At 39.3% G+C, this 14,672-nt stretch overlaps 2 protein-coding genes across 2 annotated transcripts; one reads left to right on the top strand and one right to left on the bottom strand.

The window, feature by feature from the left end:
- Positions 1-344: 344 nt before the first annotated feature.
- Positions 345-5,920, bottom strand: LOC120805654 (ubiquitin-conjugating enzyme E2 G1-like). Its single transcript, XM_040156090.1, has 6 exons — positions 5,725-5,920; positions 3,205-3,307; positions 2,989-3,086; positions 2,641-2,819; positions 2,413-2,520; positions 345-2,314 (listed from the first exon to the last, which is right to left on the bottom strand). The coding sequence occupies exons 1-5, from the start codon at positions 5,765-5,767 to the stop codon at positions 2,434-2,436; spliced, it is 510 nt and encodes a 169-aa protein (XP_040012024.1). The 5' UTR covers positions 5,768-5,920; the 3' UTR covers positions 345-2,314; positions 2,413-2,433.
- A 1,682-nt stretch (positions 5,921-7,602) lies between these two features.
- anapc7 (anaphase promoting complex subunit 7) lies at positions 7,603-13,697 on the top strand. Its single transcript, XM_040156194.1, has 11 exons — positions 7,603-7,809; positions 8,670-8,856; positions 9,249-9,368; positions 9,841-9,952; positions 10,170-10,323; positions 10,429-10,571; positions 10,825-10,942; positions 11,044-11,240; positions 11,344-11,568; positions 11,697-11,847; positions 12,010-13,697. The coding sequence occupies exons 1-11, from the start codon at positions 7,709-7,711 to the stop codon at positions 12,197-12,199; spliced, it is 1,698 nt and encodes a 565-aa protein (XP_040012128.1). The 5' UTR covers positions 7,603-7,708; the 3' UTR covers positions 12,200-13,697.
- Positions 13,698-14,672: the final 975 nt, after the last annotated feature.

Genomic DNA, 14,672 nt, shown 5'->3' with positions numbered 1-14,672 from the left:
AATCATTCAGTAATTAGTTCTCGTGTTGTTGTCTTACCTCATGAAGGTGTGGCCACTTCCATTTTTTAACAGGTTTCTTTTTTCATGTGCTCGACAAATGTAACCCGCTTTCTCATTGTCATGGACAATCACAATATTTCCTGTTGATATGTCAGAGGGGTTGCTAGCACCTTTATCGGCTCAGTATCTGTTGCAGCCAGCAGAGCCTATTAGTGTGAAATGAAGCCAGCCCTGAAATGAGACACTACTCCCAGGGCTCCGATTACAGAGCAGAGGTCTAATATACTTGAACCCAGAGCATGTTCTCATCTAAAATGTAAAACACAAACAAAATTACAAGCCACTCTGTTTACACACTTTATTGAGCATCATGTTCAGTATACATTGCATTGACACAAAATGAAAAAAAACAAAACAAAAAAACCCCAAAACAAATAATGGCATTAGGGTGGATTACCTGGACACACCATTTTCAGAGCGTATTGCTTAATGACATTTCAAACGCACCGAATCTGTGCAAATACAGTGAACACCGGTCAGAGGAGGTCATGGGAGGTTAGAAAATTCGTACTTAAAAAGGTAATGTCAACAGCAGTTATGTGATCATCAAGTCTACAGAAATCTAATAACTGTACACATCACATTCACCCAGAGTGTACTAACAATGGTATCCTATTTAAACATACCCAGCTCCCTCAAACCTGATTGCATGCGCCAAAAGATGGTTAGCTATTTTTCAATGTCAGTCACAGATCAATCATGTATAACATAATTCAAAATAGATTTCATCATGGCTTAATAGTCAGCAACACCATAAATGAAAGTGAACATAAGCCAATGGTTTCCAGACTCCACCCGAACACTACTGTGTATGTTCTTTAAAAATAAAACCTAGATCCAGGATTGTGTTCATCTCCCATCACAACACTTATTTATGTTATCTTCTCCAAGTCTCTATCAAGAACTACAACCCAAATTCAGTGATTAAGTAAAGGCGATAAATATTATCTAAGTATGCACCAATCAGACTCAAGATGTTGATATAATTAAAGAGCTTTACTCAACAATCTACCCCAAGTCCTCAGAGTCTAAACCCACGAGTGAATGTGACACATCATCATTTAACCCACACACTGATCGAAAGCCAGATGTGCCACAACAATGAAGGTAAGAACGACTAGCCTAATTCTACTATGGAGCCCCTACAATTGCCCATGTTAATAGATTACCAACTCAGACAACCATAAACCTTATCAAATTTGTTATCCTTTTAAATTGAGGTAAGCTCACATGCCAGTTGACCAGTACACATGTGGAATAATCACAGCTTAGGTTATTTTCAAAGACTGTTTTTGGTTGTCCATGATTTATAATAACGTTATGAAAAGACATTAGACTAAGTGATAATTAATAGACATCTTCACCCAGGATGAGGGCCACACGTAAAGGGAAAAGGTCAGAAATCTTTGAGGTTTATCTTTTACTGATTGCTTATCCAAACCATGATAACTTTTGATCCTGAGACGTTGGCACGAACCTTCTGTCAGCATTAGCTGTGCTTGTGGAAGTCATTATCTTAGAAAACAATAACCCTTACAATCACTGAGTAAGCCGTTCCATTTATATGTCCACAGCTGGCAATAATAGATAACAGAGCTGTTTGAGTGGATCATGCAAGTTTAAGAGTCATGGTTTTATACCTCTGACATACACTAGCATAAGAAGAAAATGCTAACAGGAGGCTGTTTCTCAGAAAAAAATAGACTACGAAAGTTCTTTACAAGTCCCTCTAAAAGAAGTTGTCAACCTGTCCCTCTAAACAACAAGCAAACTGTGAGGAAGTGAAGCCAACAAAAGGCAGCAGTGATTCAGTGACAGTGTTGAAAATAATAACATCTATTGACAGAGATTTGCTGGGCCGACAGTAATCTGGTGGCAAGTGTGCAGCAGGGAGGACAAGTGATGACCTAATGATAACGGGCTTTCGTTTTGTTTTACACAATCTTGACCACTAAATTGCATAAGAAACCTGGTATAAAGTAGAAACTGTTCAGCAGCAGATAAAAAAGCAAGTTAATTTACAGTAGTGACATATCTTACATCATTAATTTTTCAAAATAAATAAAATTAAATATACAATTCCAGGTAGGAAACAGGTTAATTTCGCTGGTAGGGTTCTCAAATTGGCTCATTTTGCGGAAAATGACAACCGTTCAAAGAAACGTGGTTGAAGCCAACCAATTCCTTTGACTGGCAAAACAAGGGGTGCAAAAGCCTTTTGCTGATATTTTCCTTCTGAAGGCATTTCCTTTAACTGGAAAACAAACAAGCAAACAAAAAAACCATCTTCATTACTATTACTTCCAGAAGCAAGGTTTCACGTGTGAGACTGAAACAAGTCCGCTTACTTACCCTGGAATTTACAATTGACTCCTAATCAAATGCCATCTCTTGACTTTTTCTTACACAGCGAGCCACCTTCCTCTTGAATTCACCGTTAGGGTCCTCCCTCCATTCTTTCTGTGGAAGCAAAATCAGACTCTTTTAATGCCCCATGTAAATTTACCTGCAATGCCAAGATTACAAGAATGAAAAAGGGATTTCTCGTGTCAGGGGAATGGAATAAGCAATGTAACCAACCGCAGCATCCACATTAGCTGGTGAATCACTGTTGGGGTCCGCCAGCATGGAGATAACACTAATCATGATTGTCTCTACCGTGTGGATCGGAAGCCAGCGCTCCTCAGGCTTTTCATAACCAAACTTATCTTCTCCTGGCTCATGCAGAATTGAGATGCAAACGTCGCCGTTCTTTGCAACTGTGAAGAATTGGAACATGAATTCCACAACCAACATAATCTGAAGGTGGCCTTCATTACAATTAAATTCAAACTCAGGATTAGATTGCTGCTCAATCAAAAAAAAAAAAAAAAAAAAAATGCAGATCTGAAGTAAGTACACAACAAAGAGTATGCTGAATGTGTTCACCATTTGGGTGCCAGATTTCAGTGATGAACTTCATCTTTGGAGGGCGTAGTGGATAATCATAGGGAAAGGTTAAGTATGCTTTGAAAAACCCTCCTTCACTGAAATAGAGACAATAGAGACAACACAGCAAGGACAAATGAGAAATTATGAAATTAAATAATATATATTTAAGTATCCCAACCTAATATATTATTATCCAAATATGTTCTCACTTACAAAAGGGTATCTTGTGGACCAATGATCACAACTTCCCATTTGTATATGTCATCATCATCTATCAAACCAGCGGAAAAGCCCTCCACAGGGTTCTTGTTGAGCTCTGGGAAGAGAGGAATACAGTATTTTTTTAATACATCCATCCATTAGCTTTACCGCTTATCCTTGAGGATCACACTAGGGGCTGGAGCAGATCCCAGCTGACACTGGGCACAATGGTAGGGTGCACCCTGGGCTGGTCACCAATCTTTCACACCTCTACACAGAGAGGCCCCAGCCGGCAGGCACGTTGGCACCTGGAACCTTCTTGCTGTGCGGTGACAGCGCTAACCAATGTCCCACCTCGCTCTCTTTAATACAATGAACTGGAAATGAAACGGAACTATGGTAATATCATGAAACAGACGGGTCTCCATTTGTGACCAAGTAAGTAGTTAGGTAGAGTTTACAGGGTATATTTGGGAGAAGGCAACATCCAAAGTTGCTTCTTGTTATGTTGAAAATTTCTTGCCGAGTAGAAAAAGGAGGAACAGTGAGTAAAGCAGTGATAGCTAATCATCTAATAAACCAGTTGGTAAATCGACAACTTCATGTGACTTAGTAGCACACACAATATTCCATTACAGCCAGTTTATAGAAGTCGTTGAAAACTGCATCTAACAGTAATCCAGTATTTGCTGTATGTCAGAAGAATGCTTTAGAACCAACCAAGGCAATCCTCTAAATTATCTTTTGTTTATACAAGTGATTTTTGTTTAGGAATAGTTTGACAACCCAGTTTAATGGAAGCACTCAGTTTTCAATGTTTGGTATCATATAACATACAGTGAATTGACAGAAGCATTACTTTTTTTGTCTCTCCATTTAAGAATGTATAAAAGATAACTCTATTTGTCACTTGAAGACCAAGTACTAGTTTCACATTATTCCAAGCTCATTCAGTGAATATAAAGTTTGGCTAATGTTTACTGAATCAAACCGTAATTTAATAATAATTACTGTTGATGTGAATCACCAACTTGAAGAACTGAATCGATTCAACCACTGTGAATCCAGTGATTCACATTCTCACACACACACAGAAACCAAAATTTGTATATTGTACAATCAGCGAAATATGCCAAATCAGTCACTGAGTGGGATTGGCCTGTATATTTTTTTTTAAAAAAGAAAAAAAATCAGTGGATGGAGGGTTTGAGGGTAGCTGTCATTTCAGCACCACATGAAAACTCTAAATCCTGTCCACTGTCAACGGTTACGGCAAGCCATTGTAAATAATCATAGGAAGTCTAACTTTATCAAAATGGGCCACTTTGGCTAAAGTGTACAGCTGGGGGAAAAAAAAAAAAAGATTATATCATTTTCATGATAAGACTTTACAATGTCTGGACCATTGACCCTCATAATATTGTGATATAGGTCAGGTATACTTCCCTTATCTTGAAGGCTGCTGTTGTTTTCTGACCTTGTTTGACTTTTGCCGTTTTTTTTTAATTCAAACTTAGACAACGAGACCACCACTTTTCAAAATTTACTTTTGTATAACATCACCATAGTTGTAAACAGAATATTTTCGCATCGTCCATATGAAGGTGTTGAGTCAAAACCTTCTACTTACGAATTTAAAAATATCTGCTATGACTATGAGCAACAATCATGGTTTTAATAGAGTCGACTAAAAAAAAACTGCTTAAAAAACAAACAAACATCCGTTTAAAAAATTGGCCCATTCATTTATCCGTCTGGACTGTCAGTCAGCTGCAGACCAAACTGTACTTCAGGGATATTGGTATCTCAGTGTCGAGGTCCATGTGTCTGGCATTAATAAGAAAGACCCATCACTGCCACCAGCGGTAATAACATTGGTGAGGATTCTCAAAATGAGCCAGCAGGAGAAAAATATGAGTCTCCGCATTGATGGATTGAAAACTGAGGTGCGCATCCTTACTAAAATAGCTAAAACTAACCAGCGTTACAGTCTTGAGCCCGATTTGACATCGGAAACGTTATATATTATCTTATATAGCTAGGTGGTGTTTAGTTTGTTATTTTAATCAGCTGCTACTGATATAGTAGCATATTTGTCTATGAAAAGCTCAGAATTTATAGAGCTATCATTAGCAAAGCCAAAGTCATCAGAGCAGATGAGTCCCTGGATTGATTATTCCTTTGTTCCGTCAGCTAACTAATGTCGAACTTGCTAGCCCGTTAGCAAGGTTGGCGATGCGATTCATTTGTTGGTGGAGATATAATGTTGTTTGAGCCACGTAGACCTCAAAATATATATCTTCATTTCCACCAGAGATCCGCTTTCAGCAGCTTACCCACATACCGGACTGCAGTGATAAAGGAACCCATTATGTTGCTTGGCTAGCTTTCTGAGCTTACTCGTACGGCGTAAACATAGCTTTGCGTAGCTTAAAAAAAAAAAAAAAAAAAAAAAAAAAAAGCTAACGTTAGCCGCTAGGTAGGTGGCCATTATATAGACAACATTTGCTTAAAATTTTGTTTTCATAGTACCTGCCAGTTGTTTTCGAAGAAGTAATGCTGATTGCTCGGTCATGGTACGCAGACGTAAATAAAAACCACTTTGTGTCGACAAATACTTTCCGAAAAAATAGAGGTAAAGCTGAAATCGAGATGAGATGTTGCACTGTCTGCTGCTGATTTCCCTCTGTGTTTTGACACAAGGTTCAGCTGCTGGCGTTCGCTGTGCGCATGCGCGTCTGCAGTTGCCTGTGTGTGTGTTTGTGTATGTGCCATCGAGGCAACGTTTCTCGAGAAACAAACAGGGCACTAACCTGGACAACTTTCTTTCTAGCCCCCCTAACCTACATGGTTTATGATGAATATGTCATACACAACATTTCAGTGCCATTAGTTCCCAGAGATGGTTTTGATTCCATCTGAGACGTCCAGTATTGTACTGTATGTCTGATCATCAGGCATCTTTGGCTTACACGTGTTGTCTTTTCAGAGTCGCTGATCGCTTGATGTTCATGTGATGATGCTGAGTGACTGATTCATTGCTTGTCATTTACTTCATGGTGTTCAGTTGGGGTTATTGTGATTTGGTTTGCACAGATGTCTGACCTTAATGCATGTTTTCTAGCTCGGGATTCTATCTGTCACATTTATGCTGTACAATCAGAGATGAGTAGACCAGTTCCTCCCAAATCCTCCTGTATGACTTTATAAAACTGTCAAAAAGTTTTCTTTTAGTATTCCATTGTTACTATCTCATTAATTTTCATTTTGGCAAGTTTATTGATGCTATCAATGGGCAAAATATTTTTTGCTGGCACCTGTTGAAACGTTGTTTGATGAATTTTATGGTATAAAACAAAGAAACGGGATGGTACCATAGAGTAATATGATATAACTGAATATGAATAATAATAATAATTTCTGCCATTGTAAATTTATAGCTTCAAAGGTTATTTATACCTATGCACATTATTATTTTTTTTTAGATCAAACTACTTCATAGTTCACTATTATTTTTATTGTTTGAAATGTCCTCTACAGGAAAGCATTTGTGACACTACAGTGGCATAAACAGCTGTTGTCAGGCATGAAAGACAAAAAAGGTATCTAAGGCATCTACTGTGAGGGGCACTTGTGAGGAAGGTCACAACAGCCTCTTTGACAGGTGACTTCTGTCTTGTCTTTTTGGCTAAATTCTTATCATTTGAGGCTTCAAGTCTTCAGACAGCTGAAAGACAGGGCAGTCTGTGAGGAGAGATAAAAAGCAAGTTAAAAGAGGGCAAGTTTGTCCTTAAAAATGAAGCGCAGAGGTGGTTTTCACCTTTGTGCCTGTCATTGAATTGGATGACTAGTAATGCATAAATGGATAAATAACCATATCCATATATTAGGGACACTGTATACCTGAACCTAATGAGAAAAGGAGATATTAAATGCTGATCTTCTTTTTTTGGTTTGTTTTTTAAAGGCTCGTATTTATGTCATGTATTTTTATAATGAAATGGGAAACGTGAAGAGGTTGTTTAATAAGATTGCTGAGTTTTTTATTTAATAATTATTGCCCAAAGTCTGAGTGAAATGTTTTAGCTTCACATTAATTTACTAAATTAAAAATATTGCTGCAGCAAAAAAAAAAAAAAAAATACAAGATGCGTTAATAACTATCGGAAATTGAGAGATTCGGCGACCTCACTCAATCTACTGAGGAGGCAAAAAAAAGAAAATTTTTACTCATCTGTTCAATATTATTTTAGTTTGTTGTTTATAGAATAAAAATAAAGTCAATAAAATACTAAGTTTGTTATCCAAGGCGCAGATTCTCTGAAGATATGGTATTTACGAGAATCCTTGCTGAAAGTTAGAACTTGTGAATTGCACCTAAATGCAGCAGTATGCGGAAGGACAGTTGTTCGGCGCCATATTTAATACATCACACACTAGCTAGCGTTAGCTGTTTACAAGCCCAAACTTTTAACTTGAGACGGAAACCTAAAGCAGGCCCTAAACCTAACCGAAAATGAATGTAATAGATCATGTACGGGATATGGCTGCCGCTGGCCTACACTCTAATGTCCGGATATTGAGCAGTTTGTTGCTCACGATGAGCAATAACAATCCGTAAGTAATGTCAGAGCGGGGTCCGTCTATTTCCTGAAGAGGGCTTTAGTACACTAGCTTGTTAATGTTGTCAGATCGTAACAGTGAGAGTCCAAAGCTAACTGGTCAACAACAACTAAGATTAATCATTTTCACCGTAAAGCAGAACAGATGCATGCAAAAAATACTCAGCCCAAGTATTTACGTTAATAAGATTTTAATTCATATTATTCGGGCGGACACAGTGTACGTTATTTTCCAAGAAACAGCCTAATACAGTTACCGGTGGCTGCTAATAGCAGCCAGCTTGAATTATTGTAAATTTGACCGATCAGCTAGTATCGCATAGGAAGAAATGACACACACACACATTGGTGATAATTTGCGTTGTCCTCCCTTCACAATGCTGACACTGCGCGGTGTAATTGATTTAAAACCAGTGGCCATGTAACAGTTGTACTATCAGAGAACCAGTACAGTGTTTTTGTTCAGGTGCAGCCCAGCATCAGTTCTTACAAGGAGGAGCCCCCTGAAAGCAGGATGCCCTGTCTTTATATAAACTCCGGGGATTACTTCTTTTTACATTCCTGTGCTTTTGATCAATAGACACTTGCTGTCTTTGCTGTTGTTATGGTTTTCGTATTGAGAATATTTTTCATTACATTAGGTTAGCTGCATTTGTTTTTATAAAGCTGATTCTCTACTGTTTCCATTCTGCTTTTTATCCTTCTATATTCTCTGTTACTCAACGAACATTTCAGTCTGTGCAGTTAGCATTTCTGACACGTTGCGTTGTCATGTGTGCAACTGAGGGGCAGTTTGCTATTCTGTGTCTGCTCTGATTTTGATCAATTTTATTATTTGTATCTTTCTGACTCAAGAGAGCTGTTTTCGCCAGCCCAGAAGTACCAGTTGCTGGTTTACCATGCTGATGCCATCTTCCATGATAAGGAATATCGTAATGCTGCCTGCAAATACAGTATGGCACTGCAGCAGAAGAAGGTGCTCAGCAAAACATCAAAAGTCCGTACATCTACTGGTGGAGCAGCATCTAACATACAGGCGCAGGTGGGTTTTAGAAGACTTTTGATAGTATCATATAATATTTTGGCTTCTTAAAGGAAAGGACACTTAAAATCTCCTTGATGTAGGACACTGTTTAACTTGCATTTACATATAAACCCCAAAAAATTGAGATGGAAAAAATTTGATAGAAAGAGAAGATGCTTTTGCTCTGTCTGTCTTTTACTGTGTGTTGACGGATAAAGCGTGTGGTTTAAAAGATATGACATTTTTCTTCTAATGTGTGTTCATGTCACGAGGGACTGCTGCAAGTTTGTCTCAACTCCTAGATGTCATGCACACCCATTCTTGATTTAAAAAATCCATACCACTGACTTGGTCACTAGGGATGAAGGGTAATAGAAAAATGCACAGTCATACTGAATGTTGCCTTTCAGAGTTTGCCATCAGAAATTGAGGTAAAGTACAAGATAGCTGAATGCTACACCATCTTGAAACTGGACAAAGATGCCATTGCAGTGCTTGATGGGATTCCATCCAGACAGAGGACTCCAAAGGTAGGCTGCTACTCTTGTGGTTATTGTAATTAACCTTTTTCATGCTTTATGTACCTTTTTTAACACAGACCAGTCAGAGACTAGCCACAACTTTATTTCAAGTGAGACCTCTGTGTGCATTTCTGTACACAAAGCTATCGCTGCATTAGACTTTTGGAAATTTATAGCAACAAAGGATGTAATGAAGAATGGATGAACCTACAAACTATTATTATTAATTAGTTGTTATTATTATAATGTTGTAAAAATAAAGTCCAAAATTGCAGTAGGAGAAGAAGAATAGAAGACTTTCCAGCTGGTTCTACTTTGATAAATGCTGCTTTTAACCTAAACTGTTCTAATTTTGTTTTTGGAAATAAAGGCAAATAATTAGAAGTATGAAGCAAAATAATCATTTAAAATTTTTGCTTTAATTCTGCAAATTTTGTAGACTCTGAGATAAGATGAATGTTATGGTTCTTTTTCATCTCAGATCAACATGATGTTAGCTAACCTGTACAGGAAAGCTGGTCAGGAGCGTTCTGCTGTGACGAGCTACAAAGAGGTTCTCAGACAGTGTCCCCTCGCCCTGGATGCAATCATTGGTATGCATGGTCACAGAGGGACCTTCATCTAACAAACAACATTTAACCTGCTGAGACACTTCCCCTGCTTAAGTCTGTCTGCTGTCTTTACACATCTAGAGCCATAATGTTCCTTATGTGCATCATACTTCAGGACTGTTTGATAGATCTGTTTTGTAAAAAAAACAAAAAACAAAAAAAACAACTCCATATTAAAATTTTACTTTTTCTCTGCCAGGTCTTCTTTCTCTATCAGTCAAAGGAGCTGAGGTGGCGTCTATGACTATGGATGTGATCCAGAGTATCCCCAACCTTGACTGGCTCTCTGTTTGGATCAAAGCTTATGCCTTCATACATGCAGGAGACAATCAAAGAGCCATCAACACCATTTGGTGAGCAGAGTACAAATTTTTCATACCCCAGGCCTGAAAGTGCCTTTTAACGCAACAGTCTGTTTATTTGATGAATGTTTCGATCCCTCCCTCATCCTGTCTTAGCTCTCTGGAGAAGAAATCTCTCCTGCGGGACAACGTGGACCTCCTGGTGAGCCTGGCAGATGTCTACTTCAGGGCAGGGGACACCAAAAACGCGATCCTCAAATTTGAACAAGCCCAGATGCTGGACCCATACCTCATCAAGGGTGTGCTGCAGGACGAGAGAAGATTTCATTTATTTATTTACTGATGGACCTAGTATCTGTCACCAACTGTTAAAATCTATTTTGCAGTTAAACTCTTATATTAGTTTCATGTTTTGATCAGCACTAAGTATCAGAGCTTTGGGCTCAAGACGCTTGCACCCGCTATACAATAGTCTTAATGACCCATAAACGAGACAAGTGAACATGGGACATTCTGTTGTCTGGGTAACATATCTGTTGTCGGCACTTGCAGGAATGGATGTTTATGGTTACCTGATGGCCCGTGAGGGACACCTGGAGGATGTTGAGGTCTTGGGAGGACGATTATTTAATATTTCAGACCAGCATGCTGAACCTTGGGTGATCTCTGGGTGAGTCTCTGAGTGAAGAGCCTTAATAGACAAACTCTAATACATGAAATAATTATTTTCTTAAGTTTTTGTAATCCTTTGAATTTGTGTCTGTTGTTCAGTTGTCACAGCTTTTATAGCAAGCGTTACTCCAGAGCCCTCTACCTGGGAGCCAAGGCCATCCAGCTGAACAGCAACAGTGTGCAGGCTCTCCTCCTGAAGGGGGCAGCACTGAGAAACATGGGTCGTGTTCAAGAGGCCATCATCCATTTCAGAGAGGCCATGCGTTTGGCACCTTGCCGACTCGACTGCTACGAAGGCATGTTTGGTTTTTTTAAAATATGTCGTTACATGGTCTCTGTCTTTTCAAATGTAGTAAATTTCTGTTCTGCTTGCACTGACATAACTGTCCAATTTTCCAGGTCTGATTGACTGTTACTTGGCATCCAACGGGATTCGAGAAGCTATGGGGATGGCTAATAACATCTATAAGACTCTTGGGGCCAATGCACAGACTCTGACCATCCTTGCTACAGTGTGCCTGGAAGACCCTGTGACTCAGGAGAAAGCCAAAACCCTGCTGGACAAAGCACTGGCCCAGAGGCCCGACTACACCAAGGCTGTGGTCAAAAAGGCTGAACTGCTGAGTACGTACAACCATTAGACAGGAGTTTTAATCTGCCCTTTACATCAGCACCAACATTATATTCAGGAAAGAAATTGAATGTAGAGGTGGAAATGAAGTGTCCCGTTATGTTTTGTTTTCTTTCTGAAGGTCGGGAACAGAAATATGAAGAGGGGATCGCTCTCCTCCGGAATGCCCTGGCCAATCAGAGTGATTGTGTCCTGCACAGAATGCTGGGAGATTTTCTTGTGGCTGTCAATGATTATCAAGAAGCCATGGATCAGTACAGCATAGCTCTAAGGTAACCAGTGATTGATATTTAGTTTTACTTCTAATTCTTATAATTCCAACATGCCTAGGAGAAAGTGTTGCTCTAAAAGTGTATTTTTAGCCACTTCATGATGGGGATACCAAGCAGAGTACAAGATCAGGGTTGTGTGTTTTTATTTTTTTCTTTCCTAAGCCTGGATCCCAATGACCAGAAGTCTTTAGAAGGCATGCAGAAGATGGAGAAAGAGGAGAGCCCAACAGACGCCACAGTGGAGCTGGACGGGGACGACATGGAGGGCAGTGGAGAGGACGGAGACCTGGAGGGCAGTGACAGTGAAGCAGCCCAGTGGGCTGACCAGGAACAGTGGTTTGGTATGCAGTGACCCCGGGCCACCGAGGGATGCTTGGTCAGTGCCACCTTCTAACACGCTGCAGCCTGTGGGAAGCCTTCAGCCATCAGGGTCGTCAAACAGAACAAGGGGCCTTGCTGCTCCACACACCTCACATGATCAGAGGTTAACACCGAGTGACTGACGTCGCCACTTTTAGACCATACAACTTTGACTAATGCCCTGGTTTTCAGTACAGCTACAGGAGGGGTTCAGTGCTTTTACGGAAATGCAACTTAGTGCAGAACCTCGGCCATTTTTGACCTGATGTTGTTTTCCCATCATAATGAGTCACTGTGGAGCTAATTGAGGCTTCTTTGCTCATCTACACAGCACTTCAGGACAGTCTTACATGGCCAGCAGACACTCAACCCCAGAGTAAATCAAGATGTGTTGTTCAATGACTTGGGTTGCTCATACTGCAGTATGATGTGTTTGTAACAATTAAGTAATCTCTCTGATGCTACTTTGGCTTTTTCTTCAGCTTTCCTGCCAGTCTGTGGTTATCTGAATAAATGGATCACTGTTCCAGGTAATACAAATTACAACTTCAAATTAAATATACTCATTACAAAGCTTGTGTCAGTGTATTAAAAAAAGACCTGCTTTGAATCCTTTGTGAGGCCGGGTTCTGCAGTGCATAGAGAGCTTTTCCAGGCAAGATTAATACTGGCCAATGTACACTGAAGCAATTGTTAGAACCAACTGGTGTGATGGGAAATTTTGTTTGGGCTAAAAATGGCTGGAGTTATCCAGGACATGTTACAGGAGGCACTGTTTTTTTTTGAGCCTGACAGACTCTCACGGTTGCCACAGAGGAGGCAAGTTGTAGATATTATCAAATTTATCACAATAAAGGTTGTGAATATGCCATAACTTTGTGTCTCTGGCAGGCAAACAGGTCTGTGAAAAAGTGACAATGTACCACATTTCTGCTGCTCTTCAAAATGTATCATCTTAATTTTTACTTCGTCACATTTGAAGTTTTGTGTCATGTAATGTACATGCCTATTATTTTTGTGTGTTTCTTGAGTCTGCCTTTCTGTATCAAAATAACTCAATGATTGACTCATTCTTAAGTTGGGAAGTGTTACTTAACCATTTCAAGACAAATGTTTATAGTATTTTGTACATATTTTTAAAATGTATAATAAAATGATGAAACACTCACTTGACATGAATGCAGTTGTCCGGTGGTAGACTGAAACTTCCACTAAATATTGTTTAAATGAAACAGGGAAAACACTCAATAAACTCATAATATATGACAGTTTTATTTACCTGAAACCAAAGTTCATGTGATACATTGTACAATCATCTCTGAAAATACAGTACAGCAGTTTGGCAAAAAAAGCCAATCGAGGGACTGCCTGCCATTCTCATGGTAAAACGTATGCATCACTGCACCGCTGCACGTCCGCCTTCCCAGATGTGGCAAAATCTGCTCCAAACATGTTGCACATCTCAGTGCAAAGCAAAAAAAGTCTGTTTGGTTTTTAAATATCCCATAAAAGTATTTCCGTAGGAAAAATGAACTGTGTTTTTGAGCTTATTTAACATTTGTACTATCTGACGAATGTCTATTCTATTTACCAATACTATACATTGTCTATTACACAAGTCTGGTAAAACAGATGGCTGATTGAGCGGACATGCACCATGGAATAATGTACAATTAAGTGTACACAGTACTAAGATCTTAGTCTAAATAGATGGCATGAGAATTGTATCATAATCTAAGGCTCTTCATGCAGGAGAATGGAAGGACTGATGAGGTGGGATTGGCTAGTTTTCATCAGACATTTATTTATGGCCATTCTATAAAAAGAATGTATGAACTTTATGAGCCCCTGCCTTCCTATTTATTAACTGACATGCAGCTCTTGTAAGATGTGCGGCCCAAAACACACATGCACAACACAAAACAAAACCAAAGTTTCTGGCAGTAATTTAGAGTAGAGGTGGGCTTAGTTGGCCTTTGCTGCAAAGAAACAGAAGAAGAGAGAGGAAGAATCAAATCAGTGGACACAAGAATCACAAACCAAAGTAAAAGCATCTTAGCAGCACATAATTTAAATTTGTCAATACTTCTTTTCATTAACAGACCAATAGAAGTCATGCTACAGGCAGAAGATTAGAAGACAAAGACAAATAAAAAATAACACCATGGCCTGTAATGGCGAGGGGGCACTTAAATGTCACTGTTTCCATCGGTAGCCAAAACATGCCGCCAGTCTACAATCAAAAATAACCAGCATCAGTGGCACTGTGCCAGTTTAAATTGCAAAGGGCTCATATTTCTACTCAGCCTGTACCTGGCACTTGGTGACACTGACGGCCTTTTCAAAACAAACTCTTAAATACAGCTAAATTCTCTCTCAAAAATATGCGGAGCTGTTATTGCTGTCGTTTTCATATGAGCAACGACAGACTGCTAATCCGTGTGTGTGCAACCACGGAGAGATGA

This window comes from Xiphias gladius, chromosome 19 (assembly GCF_016859285.1).
Source record: "Xiphias gladius isolate SHS-SW01 ecotype Sanya breed wild chromosome 19, ASM1685928v1, whole genome shotgun sequence".
NCBI classification, from domain to species: domain Eukaryota; kingdom Metazoa; phylum Chordata; class Actinopteri; order Istiophoriformes; family Xiphiidae; genus Xiphias; species Xiphias gladius.
This window is presented reverse-complemented; position numbering and strand designations above follow the sequence as displayed.